The 20,900-nt window shown below is 40.5% G+C and overlaps 1 protein-coding gene across 7 annotated transcripts in view; it reads left to right on the plus strand.

Annotated features, from left to right (window-relative positions):
- SH3PXD2A (SH3 and PX domains 2A) overlaps nucleotides 1-20,900 on the plus strand; it is a 303,987-nt gene that overhangs the window by 199,779 nt on the left and 83,308 nt on the right. For 3 of the 7 annotated variants that reach the window (XM_032224775.1, XM_032224777.1, XM_032224778.1), the window contains one exon: nucleotides 4,720-4,764. The exons of 3 other annotated variants lie outside the window; for them this stretch is intronic. In XM_032224775.1, coding sequence (XP_032080666.1) covers nucleotides 4,720-4,764 — 45 coding nt within the window. Of the gene's footprint in view, nucleotides 1-4,719; nucleotides 4,765-19,593; nucleotides 20,614-20,900 lie in introns of those variants that run through there. One more of the 7 variants, XM_032224779.1, reaches the window with a different exon arrangement.

A 20,900-nucleotide genomic window follows, 5' to 3' on the forward strand; every position in this document is an offset into this window, starting at 1 on the left:
ATGATCAGATCGAACAGTACGGCTGCCAGAACAGAAATAAGCACATGCATATTTTATTAAATAACAGCCTAAGAATCTGGATTTTGTTGGCCCAGCCAAGAATGTGGTATCTTAGCAATCTATATATTAGTAAGGTACGTTTGCAAAGACTCCAATCAGCTAAGTGATACTGTCTGGTTGTAAGCCAAGATCTCCCTCCCCTCCACCCCCGCCCCTTTAGCAGGCATTTGGCTCTTGCCAAAGTTCCTGCATTTTCCTCCTAGCCTGCATAGCTGTAAATGTTATTGATGGCAATGAAGTTATCCAGGCTCTCTGCAGCATACAGCTGTAGCACTTAAAGCCTTAAAATAGTGGTGTTACAGCTCCTTGAAATCTGAATGTGTGTTCCTTAATATAGCAGCCCTATGAAGTGTGGGTAGGCAGGCTGGAGGTTGTAGTCTGTATTGATTCCCTAAGCCAGCCTCCCCCAGTTCTAGACTAACCTCCCCCAGACAAAACAAAATAATCCTATAGATGCCTGATGTCTTAAATAAGATCAGGGTGGGTCCTCTCCACGTCCTCTGGAGGATTAAGGGCAAATATGTTATTCAAAAAACATATTTATGGTAATTTTCAACCTTAATTATCCTTGGACTAGGCGGCTCTGTTTCCCAGGAAGGAATGATATGCCTGAAAATCAATTATAATAATGCAGAATACGCCTTATTTATGCAAAGTGTGTGTAATCCTCTCAAATTACAGTCTGGAAAGATGGCTCTTCTGCAAAAAGAAAAATTAGACAATCCTGATATATTTTTTCCTGTTTCCTTCTCCCCATTTTGCAGTTCATATGATCAGTTCTGAAGCACCATTCAGTCACATAAATACAAAATGCAAATATTTCCAAACATTTTGTGTGTCTAAGAGTGTGCAAAACTAGCCAATTCTATTTTTTTTTTATTTTTCTATGTGGCATGTTCAAAGTGTGATCTGGTGGATTTATGAAGTGGCAGCATGGTTATTTGTTTCACGTTGAAACGCTGCAAAAGGGACTTTTAATTAAAATTAAAATTAAATATTTTAATTAATTAAATTAAATATTTGCTTTTGTGACATTTTTATTTTCTTGTCATTCTGATCTTCAAGATATAAGAGCTGTTTAATATAAAGCTAATAACACAATGAATGTCTTTTAAAGATGAAAACTGTCTTCTGATTCTGAAGAAACTAATACAGGTAGTCCTTGTCTTACAATACTTTGTTTAGTGACCAAAGTTACACAGCACTGAAAAAAAGTGACTTATGACTGTTCACCCTTATAACCATTGCAGTATCTCCATGTTCATGAGATAAATATTCAGATGCTTGGCAACTGACTCATAGTTATGAAGTTTGCAGTGTCCCAGGGTCATGTGATCTCCTTTTTCAACCTTCTGACAAGCAAAATCAATGGAGAAGCCAGATTCACTTAACAACTCTGTTACTAACTTAACTGCAGTGATTCACTTAACGACTGTAGCAAGAAAGATAGAAGAATGGGGCAAAACTCACTTAACAAATGTTTTGTTTAGCAATATAAATTTTGGATACAATTTTGGTTGCCGATTGAGAGCTACTTGTACCCATGCAAACGTGGGTTCCTACCAGTTCGGCCAAGCATGTAGTAACTCAGCCTGCCACACCCCAAACCAGTTCTATTGTCAGCGGCGCCATTTTTATTTTTGGTTCTGAGCATGCACAGAACAATCTTCATTGCAAAAATTTGCATTCCCCCCCTTTTCTAATGTTCTGCACATGCAAAACATTTTGCGTGCCAAACCAGCAATGCCAGTAGCAACCCACCCCTGTATCCATGTTTTAAAACAGTTTCAAATTTCCTTTCCATATGCAGAAGACAGAGAAGGAACAGAAATTCTTTTTAGGCTATGGAAACCAACTCTGAAAATGAATGATTGCTTAGACATATTAAGTGGAAGGTTGACAGTCCTAGGCCAAGTGTAACCTCTGAGTCTCCAGTACCCACTCCAGAATGATGATTAAATAGTCAGCACTATGGTTCCTCATTACCTTTCAGCCTGTAATGTGAGCCTGGAAATAAACTGAACATTCAGTTCAATCAAAAATATAGCAGAGAACATGAAAACTGCATAATTTTTTATTTTTTTTTATTATTTTGTTACTTGGGGTGGTTGTGATAATCCTGATTTATGGCAAAATGTAATAAGTAATCCAGGTATTTTCATTTATATAACTAACTAGATTATCATTTATTAAGATGAATGTAAAACAAAATTACTTGAGCAATCCAGATTGGAACCTGAGTAAGGAGTCCAATCCCTTTACAGCTAATAATTGAATGGTGGATTCATTTTCATTTCTGTTCTTTCATTCTTTTCATGACTATAAATGGCACTATATAAACTGTTTGCAGTTTAAACTGCAAAACAACTAGACCAGTTTGGTCTAGTGATTAAGGTGCTGGTCTAGGAACCAAGAAGCTGTGAGTTGGGGGACTTTGGATCAATCATTCTGCCCAACTTCTCTCACAAGATTGTTGAGAAAATAGGAGAAAAAAGAAGAATTAAGTATGTTCGCTACCTTGAGTTATTTATAAATTAAAATAAAGGCAGAATAAAAAATAAATGATATAAAAATGGTTCAACATCTCATGGCAGAAACCCAAGTTTTTTTGTAGTTGTGTTGCAAATGCACAGATCACAATATTGTATCATATTATCGCAGTGCATATTTCATCATTCTTTCTCCTCCTTTCCTTCCTTGTAACTATCTGTATTCCTTTCCTTTTCTTCCCAGAAGGCTGCTAAGAAAATAACAAATTACTTTTAGCAAGTTCTGTAACTATTCTTCTTCTCCTTCTTTTGGGTTCTTTCTATTCCAATGAAACAAGCAGAGTGCTGCCTGCAGGATGCCAATCTCTGTTTTAGGTGTTGAGAACAATTAGAATATGTATGATTGTCATGCTATTTTTTAAAAATGAAATCCTTTGAAGTAATGCTAAACAGATGTTTAAGGCTAAAATATACTAGCTGTCTTCCCTCTTCAGAAGTACTCTTATTTCTTAACTCTTATTTCTGTCTAGAGCTATCAGATGAGTTTGGGGAGGGGAGGTGATCTGCTAAATTTACCAGAGGCAAATGTATCTTTTCATTGGCAATCTACAATGTACTCTGCCAGGTACTCACTTCTCAGTTCCTAATTCCTTGTGTTGGGAGCTGTTTGTATTGTTTTGCTTCAGTTACTATTGATGGAGCATGTGCAAAAGGAGAAAGATGCTTCATTTAAAAATTTACAACCAGTTACCATTCAGGGCAATCTGATTAAATGGCAATTGTGTGAAAAACTTGCAACTTGCTGTTCTTGCAAATGCAGTTCAAGGTTAAAAATTTCCTTTCTTTTTCTTTTCTCTAAATTCTCTTTCTGAAGTAGGTCAGTTGCATACTATTTTAAAAACTATGTGTTGTGCCACTGCAAGAGCATATGATTCCAATATAGCCTAAGCCTTAGGCATTTTCTTATTCCAGATATTTTTCATCATTGCCCGTTTTTTTGTTTTTTTCATTATTGTTTTGGCAGAGGTAGTACAAACTCTGTTAGGGGTAGTTGGGGAGTGCTGACCCCCCCCCCCCCGCTTGCAATTATTTTGTGGCTTTATTTCATTATATTGTCACCTCAGTTTCTCTTTATCCAGACAAATCCCAAAAGAGCAACACATTATGTATTGTTGGGTTTAGTGTTTTAACTGCTCTTCATGAATTGCTTCAAGTCTACCTTTGTACATATAAGAGTATGGTCAAAGCTTTCCAGGTACAATAGATGTCTGTTCAAAAAATTGTCTTTTAATCAAGACAATGGATTTTGTGAGCAAACCAGTAATTTCCAAGAAAAAGTGCTGTATTTTATCTTATAATAGCCCCTCTATAAAGGAGATGGATGATAGATAATTTCTGAGATGACTGCTAAGACATGGTTGTAGAAGTCATACTAACTTGTAATCAGGCCAAGATCAAAGAGAACATATTGAATGATAAAGCACCTGATTACAGTATGTTCTTTTAGGTGATACTTTATCTGAGGAATGCAAATTAAACCAAGAACGCCTCCTTTTATAACAAAAATGGTTGCAAACCATGAACATAACATGCAGCCCTCAAGATTTCAGTGTGGCTTTCAGAATGTTCCAAATATTTATGTCACATTTTAATTTTTAAGGAGACAGAAGGAGGAAATGATCTAACACCTAGAAAGTATATCCTGTAATTGTATTTAATTGTATTTTAGTTTAAATAAATTATAAATTAGATTAGATTTAATCTTGTCCTGGTCTTTTACAATTTTGAAAATGTAGCCTCTGATCTGCGCTCAAAAACCAAGTAGGATTCTTGAATGGTTTCAAGGTATTGCCACAAATGTGAATGATTTCACTGTTGTACAACAAACCTTCTGACTAAGAGAAATGTTCCATGCTTATACAAAACAAACACATATGTTGTTTGCAAAACTACCATGGGAACACTTTTGTATTAACTGATGTTCCCTTTAGCGACGTATTTTATTGTTTGCTTGCTGAGACTGTAATGCTGACAATTTCTCTGTATACGTTCAAACAAATATAGAATTAAAACTATTCTGTATTTGCATGGTTAAAAACTGCTTCTCTCTATCTCTAATCCCTCTTTTACTTTTCTTGTTTCTCTGCTGCTTCTTTTCTTGGCTCTGAAGTTTGGATGTCAAGCCTATCTGATTCTCCAAAGAAAGCTATAGCAGGTATTGCATTATTTCTGTATGTAAAATTGTGTTTGCTTTTTCTGGGAATGAAGAAAATTAAGTGATTGTTGTAGAAATATTCTAGCAAGATTGTATGTAGTATTACATTTAATCATATCAACATTAGCTGTGTTTGCCTAACAGTAGTTACAATCATAATAAGTAAAATACTATAGATAGTCCTCGACTTACAATCATTCTTATAGTGACTATTTGAAGTTACACTGAAAAAAGTGACTTATGACCATTTTACACCCATTGCAATATCCCAGTGGTCACATGATCAAAATTTGGATGCTTGGCAACTGGCAGGAAAGGTTTTTAAAATGAGGCAAAACTCACTTAACAACTGTTTTGCTTAGTAACAGATATTTTGGGGTCAGTTGTGTTGTAAGTCGAGGGTTACTTGTAGTCTGCCTTTAAAACCAAAAGTGAGGATTTCTTAAATTCACTAAGCATACAGCAGAAGAAGCAGATAGATTTTTTTCTGATTAATCTTTGTTCTAGACAGAGAAAATTATTATCATAATGTCTCTCTTAGATAAAGGTGACTCTGAAAACTAATAGCAGTACTGCATTGTTTTTAAATACACATTCTTGTTATATAATTTAGAAAATGAAACATTTGCTGGAAACTCTCCATTCCCAATCACCTATCCAAAGGAACATGTAGATTTTTTTAAAAAGATATAAAATGGTTGTGATTGGAGCTATGAATTATTCCAATATATGTTCGGAGAAAATTCTGACAAGCATGGTCCTTTTAAGAAATCGCATGACTTGGCTTGAAATTTTTCTTCAGATAGTAAGGAAGGCACACAGAATCAGCTATCCTTGACTTGATCGTAACCAATAGGGAAGACTTAGTAGACAGAATGAAAATAGCAGAAACACAGAGGAGGAGACAAATGCTGGGATTCTTCATTGTAAAGGAAATTAAGACCCTGTTCACACACATGTACACCTTCAACCCCTGGCAAGTCCCTGCAGTTTTCTTAGTAAGATTTTGGAAGTGTAGGAGAATTAGGGAAGAGAGCAGTATGCACTGGCCTGAGAAAGAGCTTCCAGCTAGTGCTTAGTTCCTTTCCTTTACAATCATAAAGGACAAGAACTCTTCCACTCTGCAAAGTCTAGTAATACTGCTAATTGTTGAGCCTATCTCTAGAGATTATTCCAGACAAATTGTTCCACCAACTCCAAAGCAACCACAGACCTCTTATTGCTTAGCCTTGCATGGCTGAATGCCACTTGTATCTCTAGATCACACAAATAAAATAAAGTTGTGTAATTTTGCAAAATACACATGAAAATTAGGGAAAAATGATATAAATAACTTGGAAGTAGTAGTTTGTAATTTGGAAGACTGCTTCTCTGAATCAAGATGTAGTAACTGGAATATGTTGAGCAAATTCTAATGTTCTTTAGCCAGGAACAAAGTGATCTGCTAGATTGACTCCAATATTATTTACAAATAATATTATCAAATGATTCATTTTTTTCTTGTAAAATTGTTATTGCTTAATATTTCAGTTTAGGCTGTGCTAGGATTTGCTGATTTTTCCAACCCTATCCAGTGTTTCTTAGTATCAAATACTGGCAGTCGTGGGTAACATAAGAAATCTGTTGCAGGAATCATTACACATTCTTTCATACATCAAAATGTGTGCATCTAAAAATGGCAGTCACATTTTTGCACCCTTTGTGTAAATTTGAGTTTATACAAATTGGGTCTTGCATAATACAGAAACTACTTGTATATAGAAACTTCTTGTATATAAAGAGTATTCCCCCCCCCTTAGTGGGTTTTCCTTAAATTAATGAAAAGACTACCATATTTTTCAGAATGTAAGATTCACCGGAGTATAAGACGCACCAAAATTTTGAAGAGGCAATTTTTTTTAAAAAAAAAGTTTTTGCACTCTGCAGACCTCCCAAAAACAGCCTGTTTTTCGCGAAAGTGGGCCCTTTTTTTTTTTTTTTTTTTTTTAAAGGGCATGAATAGCATTTAGGAGGCTTGTAGAGTGTTCCTGGGGCTTGGGAGGGCAAAATTGACCAAAAAACAGCCTGTTGTTTGCTCATTTCTGCCCTCCCCAGCCCCCAGGAGCACTCTAGAAGTCTCCTAAAGGCTATGCACAGCCATTTTGGAGAAGGGGGCAGGGTTTGGGGAAAATACAGCAAAAAATGCTGTATTCAGTGTATAAGATGCATCCAGATTTTTACCCTCTCTTTTGACAGAAAAAGATGTGTCTTATACTCCTAAAAATACAGTAGTTAATAGCTTAGCTTCCATCGATTATTTCCCAATTCTTCTTACATCATGTATGTTTTCTGTCTGATTGTTTTTTACAAATATTTATTTTATTTCTTTTAAAAAACACAAATATTTCATCATTCGTCAATCATTAAGACATTGAAGTACAATTTTTTTTGTGTGCCCCTCCCTCCCTCCCTCCACCCCCCAACCCCCCTCCTCCTTCCCCCCCCCGACTTCCCAGAACCCGTACACGGTATGGATTTTTAACTAACACAGTGTCAGCTCCTCTCCATTTATTAATTAGGAAAGAAAAACCATGAGACTCCATGCGTAGAAATCAAATGTACTTTTACTAATTAAAAATGGCTAAAAGGCTATGCATAGCGAAGTCTGATTAATTAGGCGCGAAAGCAGTTGATATATAGAATAGCCCATTCCCCACCCCTTGGCATCACAGTCCCAGCCCAATCATAAGTCTTCCAAGTGTCAGGTGTAAGATAACTTCAAAAGGCATCACGAAGATGGAATGTCGGTGCCGTTAGTCCAGGCGGGAAATACCCATGCCTGCGCAGTCCGCTCAGTCGGTGAACTCCAGAACTTTCCTCCAGCATAATGAGTAACCCCTCCCAAATACCAGGCCCTCCCCCCCCCCCCCCGTTTCATGGCAGCTGAAGCGACAGCAAAGCAGAAGCTGACATCCGGCCGTCCCCTGGAAAAAGGCGATCAGGCAGACGAACAACAAAAAACAGAAAAGAAAAGAAAAAGGGGAGAGAGGGAAGAGAAAATTAAGGCTTGTCAGGATAAGCAGCATAAAACTTCCGAAGCAGCCATGGAGCACGAACATGGGACTTGTCAACCCATTCCGTATGGGAGGGGGGGAAATGCTTCCAAGCCACTAAGTACTGGATGCGGTTACGCCGCTTGCGGGAGTCCAGAATCTCACGGACTTCAAAGTGTTGTTCGCCATCAATCAACAAAGGAGCAGGTGGAGGAGTTGCTGGCGGACGTAAAGTGGAAACGCGAACAGGCTTAATGAGGTTAACATGGAACACGGGGTGAACACGGTCAAAATGCTTAGGCAGTTGCAAACGAACGGAAACAGGATTGATGATTTTGAGGATGGGAAAAGGACCGACATACTTAGGTCCCAGCTTCTTGGACTTCTGGGTGGTCTGAAGGAACTTTGTGGACAAGTAGACTAAGTCGCCCTCCTTGTACTGATAAGGTTGCGTACGCTTCTTATCAGCTTGCTTTTTATGAGCGCGATGAGCGGCATCCAACGTAGCAAGAGTCAAAGGCCAAAGACGGCTGAGATGCTCACTCCAGTCAGCGACGGAAGAAACTCGCGGTTGGTCACGAGGTACCTATGGAATAGGAACAAAGTCCTGACCAAAAACAACTCGGAAAGTAAACCCAGTGCTGGAATGAACAGAATTGTTGTAGGCGACTTCAGCATGCGGCAACAAGTCTACCCAATCATCTTGCTGATAATTAATGAAACAACGTAAATACTGTCCTAGAACAGAATTAGTCCTCTCATAGGCCCCGTTAGTCTGAGGATGGTGGGCAGAGCTAAGCCCCTGGGCGGAGCCAATGTGTTTAAGAAATTCCTTCCAGAAGGTCGAGGTGAATTGGACACCTCTATCAGAAATGATACGATCAGGCACTCCATGCAACCGGTAAACGTGGGAAATGAAAAGCTTAGCGAGAGCCTTGGCGGAAGGAATCTTGTGGCAAGGGATAAAATGAACCTGTTTAGAAAATAAGTCTGTAACGACCCAAATGACGGTGTGCCCCTGGCTCTCAGGAAGCTCGACAATGAAGTCCATCGAAATTTCTTTCCACGGGGCAACAGGCCATGCCACAGATTGGAGCAGCCCTTGCGGTTTCCCAGGTGGTCGTTTGGCGGCCGCACAAACGGGGCAACTAGCAACATACTGTTCAATGTCCTTTTTCAAGGAGGGCCACCAGAATTGTCTCTTCACGAGATGCAAAGTTTTCACGAAACCAAAGTGACCCGCCAACTTGGAATCGTGAGCGCGTTGGAGGAAGACGAGACGAAGAGAGGCGGGGACATAAAGTTTGGCCCCGATCCATGGTAGATCATCCCTCATGGTACACTCATCCTGATGCCCCTGGAACCAGTCGTCCTGGGGAAGGGCGCATTTGAGGTCAGTGAGAAAATCTTGAGGCATATCCATCTTTGAACGTGTTTGCTGGCGAGTGACCACCGGGGCCGCCAGGCTGGAAGTGGGAACAACTGGTTGAACAATGCTCAGTTTGGAGCAGTTGTATTGAGGGAATCTGGACAAAGCATCCGCCATGAAATTTCCCCCCCAGGGATGTATTTGAGCGTGAAATTGAAACGGTTGAAGTGTTGGGCCCATCGCATTTGTTTAGGGGACAGACGGCGCGGGGTTCTCGACGCCTCCAAATTCTTGTGATCAGTCCACACCTCAAACGGGTGCTTGGCGCCTTCCAGAAAATGGCGCCATGTGGTCAAAGCCCATCGCACCGCAAACGCCTCTTTCTCCCAAACGGCCCAACGCCTCTCAGTGTCTGTGAGTTTGCGTGAGGTGTAAGCGCATCGTTGCAAATTACCTTGGTCGTTGGCTTGTAGCAAGATGGCACCAACGGCGACATCACTGGCATCAGCTTGGACGACGAAAGGCTTTTCTATGTTGGGATGCTTCAGGACCGGTTCCGCAGCAAAAAGGCGTTTAAGTTTCTCGAAAGCAGCTTGACATTCCATGGTCCAATCCAAAGGTTTGCTAGGCTTAGGTTTAGGCCCACCCTTGGACTTCAGCAAGTTAGTGATAGGAAGTGCAATTTTGGCAAAAGAAGGGATGAATTGACGATAGAAGTTAGCAACACCCAAAATTTTTTGCAATTGTCTGCGCGTTCGGGGCGCCTCCCAGTCAGTGACCGCCTTAACCTTCCCAGGGTCCATCTCAATGCCGGCGGGAGAGATGCGATAACCAAGGTAGTCAATTTTAGCTTGGTGGAACTCACACTTTGACAACTTGGCATAAAGTTCAGCAGCCTTGAGTTTTTTTAAAACAGTGCGCACCAGAGCGACGTGTTGGTCATAAGTGTGAGAATAGATAAGGATATCGTCCAAATATACGATAACGCCTTTGTAAAGGTGGTCATGCAAGACCTCATTAATTAATTGCATGAAGACTGCAGGCGCCCCCTGCAGGCCAAAAGGCATGACCCGGAACTGGAAGCAACCAAGAGGACAGTTGAAAGCAGTTTTCCATGCATCTCCTTCCTTTATACGGACTCGATAGTACGCTTCCCTGAGGTCCAGCTTAGTGAAAATACGGCCCTTCCCCAAGTGGGCCAACATGTCCTTCATCAAAGGCAGCGGGTACAAATTTTGGGCCGATATGGCGTTAAGGTTTTTAAAATTAACACATAATCTCAGAGAGCCATCTTTCTTTTCATGGAACAGCACTGGAGCAGCGACTTTAGGGCGGGCCGGCTCTATGAATCCCCGTTCCAAATTTTTATCGATGAACTCTCTCATTTCTTCCATTTCCCTAGGTGACATGGAATATATTTGGGGTTTGGCAGCTTAACCCCGGGTAAAATGTCGATTGAACAATCAGTAGGCCTATGGGGCAGAAGTTTGTCGGAAGATTTCTCACTAAAAACTCCCCTCAAGTCCCAATATACTTTCGGAATTTTTTCGTCTCCTTCAATCCGCTCCTGCCCTCTAGCGGCCAAATCAGAACTGCAGTCAACAGGGTGCGAAGAAGCTCCCTCCCCTTCCGGAGGTGTGGCCGTGCGAATCCGTAACCAATTTATGCGAGGGTTCCACTTGCGAAGCCAAGGCAGGCCCAAAATGAGTGGTCTTTCCATCCCAGGAGCCACAATAAAAGAAATTAGTTCCGTGTGGGATCCCATTTTCATCTCTAAGGGCTCAGTAAAGAAATGGGCGCCCCCCCCCCCTGCGATGGACCCATCTATCTGGCAAAAGACAATAGGGGTTTTTAAAGTTTTCAACTTGAGGCCCAGTTTTTCCACCATAGCAGGATTGATCATTGAGCGGGAACAGCCTGAGTCAAGGAGGGCGGAAAGGCCTCCCCATCAGGCAGAACTCTCAATTCTACGGGGATTAGCATAGGGCCTTTGTTTGAACTCACCCAGCGAGGTGAGGCGTCGTCATCGGAGTCATCAGAGGAGCTGGTGGAGACATCCGCTTCTCCCTCCAAAGCCTGGCTGACGTGGGGGGGTTTGGAATCAACGGCAAACGCAGCTTCTTTCTTTTTATGCCATTTTTTCATCTTACGTTCTTCCCTAAACTGATCCATATAAAATTGAGTGTGCTTATTTAACATAGAGACATTGAGTACATCTGCATTATTCAAAAAGTATAATCTTGATTCCTCCCCCCACACCACTAGATTGCATTCTAAAATATGGCAGATTTATTTTTTTGTAATACTGTATACAAATAATTAAGGATGTATGTGGATATACAGTATTTGGAAGGGTAAGACTTTTATTATGTATGCATTGAAGAATCTCTTGATTTCTTCTGCATTATTCAGAATTATTCTTTATTTGTTTTATTGTGGAGTCCTTGATGTTCCCTGAACTTCATTGTTTTCTTGCAGACATTTCATTACCCAACTAGATAACTTCATCAATGCTAGCTGATTTTATTATTTATTATATAATCTCAATGGATTTTCAACATTTTATAGATATTAAGCAACACATTTTTAAAGTTTAGAGTAAAATTAGAACATACAATATATGCATGTAAAACATAGGAACCCTCAGCAACCAAACCCAAGATACTAAAATGTCATGTGCCAGATGCCCTCCAGAAAATCTCAATTTCAGCTGCTCCCAAAAAGCAGTTAATGTGGGAGCTTGGCTATTTGGCTGCCTTACATTCAGCTAAACTTCGCAAGAGGAGATTCTCTTAGTCTATGGTAGCAAAAATCAGAATAATTTGATAGCACTTTTTAAAAAAATAACAATGGGTTTAACATTGCAATTGTTAATTGAAAAGGTACTCATAATCTGTTTCATGTGCAACCTGCATAACCAGTTTGTCTTCTCCTTTGACCCCCTTAGTCCCATTTTAAATCCTGACTCAGTTTAACTACTCCAGGCATGTGTGGAAGTGAGGTGCAACTTATGAAAGGCGATTTTTGGCTTTTAAATTGGAATTCTGGCTCTATTAGTGTTTTCTTCTGTAATAATATATGGGGAGGTGGAAATATTGATTAGCAAATAGTGCTCCTTTGTATATATTCTCTGTACTTTTGTGTTTTATATACTGTGTCTGTGTGTGTATAGGTATGTACAGTATATATGTCCTTGTCTGCAGTTGGCCAAATAGTGAAGCATTTGTAGAGAAAAATATGGTAAATAACTAAACTTAGGATTAAACATGCTTCAAATGGACCAATATTTGTAGATTCTGTAAAACCGATTCAGGAGGTGAGTAGCTGCCAAACTGCATAATTTTGCTCTTGATTTAACCAAAGAGGGAACAGCTGGTGTAATTGTTTTATTCTTTTTAACTTCTGCAAGCCAAACTGATACTTTATAGAAATGTCTTTTGAGTTTCCTTCTCTCAAAAGATCAAGCTCTCTCTTGGCTTTCCAGCTAAAGAATCTACAATTGTTATAGCCAGTTGAAATGGATCAAATGGCAAAGCACTTAGGTGCTTTTCAATTGTTGGAGAACTTTGTCTGGCAGTTTCTTGGATAACTTCCAAATGGTTTCACAAACCTGTATGTGGAATGCCGTTGACTTTTAAAAAAAAAACTTGCAATGCAAACCTTGATTGGATTCTGTAGAGTTTGAGCCAATTTTCCACAAAATTGAGATGGTTGGGGAAAGAAGTCTGACTTCACCCTTTCCTCTGTCTCAACTTTGCCTTGGCTGGATTAATTTTTAAGATTAGCAAACAATACTGTAAAAGATCAGTCTGGTAGTGGCTAGTATTCTAGCAAATAGATTTTATTTGAAGATATGTACAGAAGGCAGACCAGATGTTTCATGAATACAGACTATCAAAAATATCTGCAAAACCAGAGCTGTGCAAAGAATGCAAAAGAAGTACTGTGGACATATGGAAATGCAAATGAAGGAGCTCTCTTTGAAGCATTAAAACAGCCATGTCTTTAGGACACCCGAAAGGTGCTTTGGAAAGTTTCTATATGTAAATGAAGGAACAGTTTTTTTTTTCTTTACTGATAATTCCAGTAGGAAGCATGGCTTATGCATGCACATGAATGACAATCAAAGACAACATTCAATGCGGCTGCATAAAACTTGCAAAATATGCACCATATTTTTCGGTGTATAAGACACACTTCCCCACCACCAAAGTGGGTGGAATTGTCTGTGCATCTTATAAAACACATGTTGCCAAAGCCTCACCCACCCGCCAGTGTCCACCCTTTGGCCTGTGCCTCTGCTTGCATTCCCCCTATTCCCCCCTCCCAATATAGGTGCAGAGAAAGAGCCAGGCAATTTGCTTCCTTACAGCAAACAGCCTGGTCAGCTTCAGCACAGCCTGATTTAGCACAAGCAGCTGATTGGTGATTGGATTGACCTCCCAGAATACCGGCATTCAGCTGTCCCAGGCTGTGGAGATTGTCGCCACCTATCACCATCGCCACTTCCACGTGCCCCATTTTCAGCCTCAATGCGCCCTGTTTTCAGTCTCTGGGCATCCCATTTTCGGTCCATTCCAGGTGGTGGGGATCGCCACTGCCATTGCCGCTGAATGTGGCAGCTATCCCTGCCGCCTGGAACAGCCAAAAACTGGATGTGGGGAGGCCGAAAATGGGGCGTCCATAGGCCAAAAATGGGGCGTGCAGAGCCCCAAAATGGGACGTGTGGAGGCAGTGAGAGCGGCGATGGGCAGCGGTGATCCCCACAGTCTGGAACAGCTGATTGCGGTATTCCAGGAGGCCAATCCAACCACAAATTAGCAGCTCGTGCTAAATCAGGCTGTGTTGAAGCTGACCAGGCTGTTTGCTGTTTGCTGCAAGGAAGCAAATTGCTGGGAGGCAGGGGCCAAAGGGTGAGGCCAGCTGATGGTAGATGCACACTCTCACATTTGTGAACCGGGAAGGTAAGTGAATCCCACTGCTTTGCTAGATTTTGTGCCCACTGTAAATGCAATTATCTCAAAAACGTGAAACCTTTGAAAACAGAAAAATATGATGGTATGCTTGGATTTTTTTCCAAACCACAGTTAAAGCTGGTTACAGCTCAAGATTGAGAGATTGCAGCAAGCCAACTCTTAATAAGTGAAAAATAAAGCAAAATGAACAGAAAATAAAAGTAGAAGGAGGGGGGCAGGTGAGAAGCAAGGTGAGAAAAGATGCACTTAAGCAGAGAACAATTGGATCTAGAATGAGCATGCATATTCTTTGTCATTTGGACACTCAACTATCTAATAATATCCAATAAAAAGAAATTTTAACAAAATAAAAAGCATGGTGAATGTTAGAAAGAAAATAAGAAAAAATATTTAACGAAACATTAAAAAGAAGAAAGGAAAAAGATTATATAGAAGCGGCATCCAATTTTTTTGACAGCTGTTATAAGTGGATTTATAGTTTACGTTTTCTAAGGTTATATCATAATGTCTTTCTTTCATAAACCACCCTTTCTAATCTTCAGACCCATAAATCACAAGTTCATCTTTCTCTACTTTCAGCCAAAAGTGCATAAGGAGTTTCCAGTCACTGATAAATGTAATTGTTGGTCTTTAATCAAATTCATTTTGCCATCTCTGCTAATTCAGTCATATTCACCAAACATTTCTCCATTGTGGGTATTTCAAAGTATTTCCATTTTTGCACATATAATAGTGTTACAACAGTAAACATTTATGAGAATTATCTTCCATGGCTCTTTTCTATTTGACTGTCCATTAATCCCAGCAAGAAAATTTCTGATTTCAGTTGAATGTTGATCTGTAAAATTTGTTGTATCGTTCTATGTATTTGAACCCAGAAATGTATGGCTTTTTTACAAGTACCGTATATTAGGCATGATAAAATGAACCATGCATGTCATGCATATTTCCAGCATAAATTTGAAGTATTTTATACTGTTCTGCCCCGGGCAATGAGGTTCTGCTCGGGCAGCCAGTTAACTCCACGCTTGGGAATATCTTTCAGATCACGTTTATTGTCAGGAATCCTTAATAGCAAAACTTACAGTTCAGTGTTAAGATTCTTCTGACTATCTCTGATCTGTCCCATCACGTAGTGTAAAAAGACATTAATTCCTCTAACCCATGCCGCTGGTGCAAAGCTGCTTCTGATAGTGCTGATGGCGATTCAGTGAGTGTGCAGTAATAAAACAATTTCCCGGGCAAAATACCCCATTGCCCAATCAGGGAGCACAGATGTGGTCACATGTTATGGGACTACATTTCCCATAAGGTAGTTACATTTCCCATGAGATAGTTGCTTAAAGGAGACAGCTTCTAATTCTTAAATTAGCTATATACTGTTGGGACAGCACATATACATTCTAGACAATTTCTCTGAAGTCAGCAGTGGTACATGACTTTGTGAAAATCATCCAAACATCATAAACACTATTTGGATTCTCTTTTAAGTTCTAATGCAAATTTCAGTCCTTTCAACCATATATTTTCACACTGTGCTGTCAGTATATTGTGTCTAAAGTTCTTACCCCATTTTATTACATTCTTTCATTTGTTCTTCCATTTCAAATTTCAATAGAAGTGTACACACTTTAGCAATTATTTTTGCATGTAGTCAAATTCTGTCTTCTGCTACTCAATTCCAAATATCCTATTATCTATCTTAAATCTTTGTCTTAACTATGCCCAAACCATTGAAAAGTAAACCCCTCAGACCACAATAGATTTCAGAATTTTGAAAAATGGGTGGAAAAAGTGATCGGAATGGCAAAGCTAACTGTTTTAATGAGATAGAAGGTCTTTTCCAGTTTGTTTCTACTTGGAAACCGCTTTTGGACTTTATGCTCAAAACAGAAAACATATATGAATATTTGATCTTAGCTTTGATGATTAGGTTAACTTTGTTGTTATAGAAATGGTTTGTATATATCAGAAATGTAAAGCAAACAGTTGAGGTTGTAATTGTACCTTGTATTTTATTGCACTGAAAATAGAAGTCACTGGTTTTTTCTTTCTATCATAACTTCTTTCTCCCGCCCTTTTGATCTTTATTTTATTTGTATTGTATATTACAATAAACTCAAAAGCTAAATCCCTCTGCAAGCAATTGCTCTTTTGATTTCATCTTATATTCTCCATTTTTCTGTTCTAACAACTGTTGAAAAGTTAACCATTTTTCTTTAATTACTGTTTCTTTCCTATAAAATATTTCTTGCTCCAAGACCCATAAAGGTATTTTAGGCAAGTCTGGCTTTTTACCTGTTCCATAGTCTTGATATAGCACTTCTAATATGATTCTGAAAATCTTCATGCACATTACTTAACTTTATTGAACCATAGAAAACCATGCCGTTTGAACCTCGGATCCATGCTCTTCTAATTCTAATATTATCTTATTTCTCAGCAAAACCCACTCTTTTATTTAGACTGAATAGCAGCCTGCAAAATACTGTTTCAAATCAAGCGATCCCTATTCCCATTCCTTTGCAACTTAAGTATTTTATATGTAACTCTTGATTTTTGCCGTATATAACTTTCTGCCATTGCTAAAAGGTACATCAGTTGTCATAATAAGTATCATTCAAAAAAACATCCTTCTTGGCAAAACAGTGACTTTTTCACAGAAATTCTCCCCAACATTAGTTGTAATTTCTCCCATATTAATATGCCTTCCTGATTTCATTCCACATATCATTCCTCATACAACATGCAATTAAAGTTTGTCATAGTAATATGTACATATTTCACTTTTTTTGCAACCTTAAAACCATTTTTATATCAATTCTCTTTTGCTTGAATGGTTTTAGATTAGAGTGTTTGCAGTACAGTAATAAACACTGAGTGTCATGAGGTTTTTTTAAATGTATATCCTATAATAAATTCTTCCTAAGTGGCTGTCTGGCTTTCAGTGACGTGCGGTGAGGTTTATGGCTGGTGAGGCACTGATGTCACACACACACACAAACACACACACACACACACACACACACACACACACACACACAAACACAGAGGCAGATGCCACACAAGGGCCCTTCAAAGACTAAACTTTTTTTTTACTGGTGGGGAATTAAAACTCCCCTTTTCCTCAATGGGAAATCATATTCAGACAAAGAAAATTATTAAAAATATCCTTTCCTTTCTGAAGCCTGGCTCTTTCTCTGCACCTATATTGGGAGGGGGGGAATAGGGGGAATGCAAGCGGTAACGCCAGCCTGTCCCCTTCTTGTCTCCCATGCCTCCTTCCCAATGGGACAAGAAGGCGGAGGGCTGGTCTTGCAAACGGGGATAAGCGCACTCGCCACCTCCCCCTCCCCCAGGAGGAGCTCTGCAGTGGGACAGATGGACGGAGGGGGAGATCGCCCCTTCCTTCTCTGCACCCCCAAACCCCGTCTTCCCTGGCCTGCACCCCTGCGCTGGAAAGGCGAGCAAAACGCGCAACTCGATGCTATGCCGTGCAATGCATGCAATGCAATGCAACGCAACCCGCCCAGGCTCCTTTGGGTTCGGGGGTGATCCGAATGGGGAGAGCGGGGGATCCCCAGGGCGGAGGCCTCCCGGTGCAACGGTCTTCCGCAGCTCCGGAGCGAACCTTCGCCTCTCCCATCCAGGATTGCAAGCCTGGAGGCCTCGGCAGCAGCCACCACCCCCCCAGCTGGCCAACCCTCAGTCCGTACCGTCAGCGGCGGGACCCGCGCGGTTCCTCTCCTCCCTGGTGCCGTCCAGTGGGCATGCGAGCGCTGGGTGCGAGCGCTGAATGGCCGGCCCGGAAGGCATGATCAAATGCACTTTAAAGTGCATGCTGGCTCGCTCGCCATTCAGCAAAACATGTCCCGCTGAATGGCCGGCCCGTAATGCATGCCGGCACTTTAAAGTGCCGGCTGGCTCGGCTGCCATTTAGCGAAACATGTCCTGGTTTGTGGCCGGGCGGCACGCTGGCACTTTAAAGTGCATGCCGCCCGGCCACAAACCAGGACATGTTTCGCTCTATGGAGCGCTGAGGTGGCATAGCTTTAAAAAATTAAAAAATAAAATGAAAAAATGAAAAATAAAAATAGATGTGCCAGCCCGCGCGCCAGCAGAGGCGGGTAAAACACACACACACACACACACACACACACACACACTAAAAACAAATTACAATTACTTACATTATAAATAAATTGAATTCCTGCCCCCTCCCTCTGACCCACATACCTTCCAGCTGCGTCAAAAATGCAAGATTTGGTCAAGCCAGGGCCAGGCAGGCTAGGATAGTTGCTGCTAGAGTCACCACGTGGATGACTCTGCTTAAATGTTTTAAAATAGCCTCTAAATAAAGTGCCCTCTGCAGGAGGAGGTGGGAGAATCACGTGCCTCATTTGCATAAGGAATTTTTCGCTTTTTAACCCTTGGTTAACTCTTAAAAAGCAAAAAATTCCTTATGCAAAGGAGGCCCTTAGTTCTCTCGCCTCCTCCTACAGTTAGCACTAAGCAGACTCAGAGTCACTGTGACTTGGAGTCTGGCAGCAACTACCTTGGCCTTTTAAATTATTTTAAAAATTGTTTCCTTTTCCTCAGGAGACTGGTGAGGCCCCGCCTCCCCTGCCTCCAGTGACTGCACGTCATTGTTGGCTTTGTGCACGTGTTTCTTTTTTTCACTACAATTCCACCCAAGGAATTTTTTAATTAGAAGAAAAAGCATCCGTTAGGGCATCAAGTGACAGTTTTTTTTCCCCTAAAAGCCTTTTAACATCCCTTTGTAATCAGGGACAAAGTGCTTTATGGAAATAATGATAGATTTCTGGTTAGTACCTCATGGTTGGGATAATAATTCCCTACCCTAAAATACTTGAAAAGTCCATATCAAATACTTTATACTCTGTGTGTTTGGCATTGAAAGAACTCTGAAGCATTAAGAATGTAGGTTTTGTAAGATAAGCACTGGTTTCACTTTTGCTGTTTTACACACTTTCTCACCACCATTGTTAATTGAAATCATTGCAGTTGTTAAATTAGTAACGTTTTTTTAAGTCAACTGGCTCCCCATTGACTTTGCTTGTTGGAAGGCCGCAAAAGCTGATCACATGACTCTGGGACACTGCAATTCTCATAAATATGATCCAGTTGCCAATCGTTTGAATTTTGATCACGGAAATGCTGCAACAGTCGTAAGTGTGAAAAACAGTGACAACTCACTTTTTTAGTACTATTGTAATTTTGAACGGTCACTAAATAAACTTGTAAGTTGAGGACTACCTGTAATATATATATGGTCATGTGTACCACCCTTGCAAGTGGGAAAAAACTAAATACAGAAGCATGGCTTTGAAGATGTAGGCAAGAATACAAGGGACAAAAGGATGCCAAAAGTTGCGGTAGGAATTGGGGGGGGGGGATTTGATCTGCACAATTAGATTGATATAATATGTTAGTAAACATCTCTCAAACTTTAAGTATTTCAAAGTTGTTTTTTTTAGAGAGAAATTCTTGGCTTCTTTGGGGGTTTTCAGTCTTTTGTTCCTAAGTATGCTTATTCCTAAGTATGCCAGTATGCTGTGAAGTGGGGTAAGAGTTCAAAAAAGAAAAAAAAAGTTACCAGTTTAAAAAAATGCTTTTATAGCACATATTTCTTCCTTGCAGGCGCCAAAGGGCAGTGTATAAGAGTCGATTTTCCTGTGGGTGTTCAGAAGTGGGCGGGCTAAGCCCTTGTTTATGTTCTGAGTGACTGATGAGCAAAGGCCATGCATGTTTCTGCTGCAACGTGCTGTGGAAAGCATTAAAAAAAAAAACCTGATCATAGTAGCAGAATATGTTTATTATTTCTGTGTCATATAATCAATTTGGGGGAAATGTAGCAAAAATGATGCATAATAAAAATAATGAAGCAAAGAGAAGGAGACTTAGGAATCGAAGGAGGTGGTGGAAAAATAAGGGAGCAGGTTTTGCTAGCACTTTGCAATGCTAGAGTTGTAGCAAGAGATTTGCTCTGCAGTTTACTTTAAAGGAACACTTCTTTTGAGTTGTGTTTAGAAGAAGGTGAACAGTGGAGCAGGAGGTGGGGGGCTGTGTAAGCAGGACTCTGTGCTATAACTCTTCTGTTTCACGTAAACAGACCATTGCACCCTCCCCTCTTCCCTTCCTCCATTCCCTCCTCCCTTTTTCAACATTGCTCATGTGTTTTCTATTTAAGGGCTTCAGCGAGAGGCAAATATGATTGGCGTCCACAATCGTTTTTTGCTTGTCTCAAGCCTGTAAAACGCAAGCAGGAGCTCAGTCTATACGGGGAAGAAATTGAGGACTAGACCGTTCTGTTTCTTCCCCCCCCCCCCCCCGTTTTATCAGAGCAGCCCTGGCTTTCCATTTTTTCCTGTTATTTTATGTTGGCTGTGATTGGGATGGATTTTTCTCTCTGAATGGGAATGAGTATGGTGTGGAACCATGTTGGAAAGAGGTTTATTTTCAAACTCCATCCTGCATTTTAATGTCTGCATTATGCTGTTGTGTTAAACACTTGAGCGTGGGTTTTGGTTTTGTTTTGTTTTTTGTCCCTTCCTCAGTCATTCTCCAATGTTCCTCTGTTCTATTGAGCTGTGGGCCAGAGGAAACTACTCCTTTATGGCCAGCCATTTGGGGATACGCTGTGAGCCACACTTGTGTTCTGATTGGCTTGGCCTTGGTGACAAGTCAGCCTATCCTGAGTCGGATGGACAGAGGTGACTCTCAAGGAGCCATGGCTGG

The sequence above is a fragment of the Thamnophis elegans genome, chromosome 10 (assembly GCF_009769535.1).
Source record: "Thamnophis elegans isolate rThaEle1 chromosome 10, rThaEle1.pri, whole genome shotgun sequence".
NCBI lineage: Eukaryota > Metazoa > Chordata > Lepidosauria > Squamata > Colubridae > Thamnophis > Thamnophis elegans.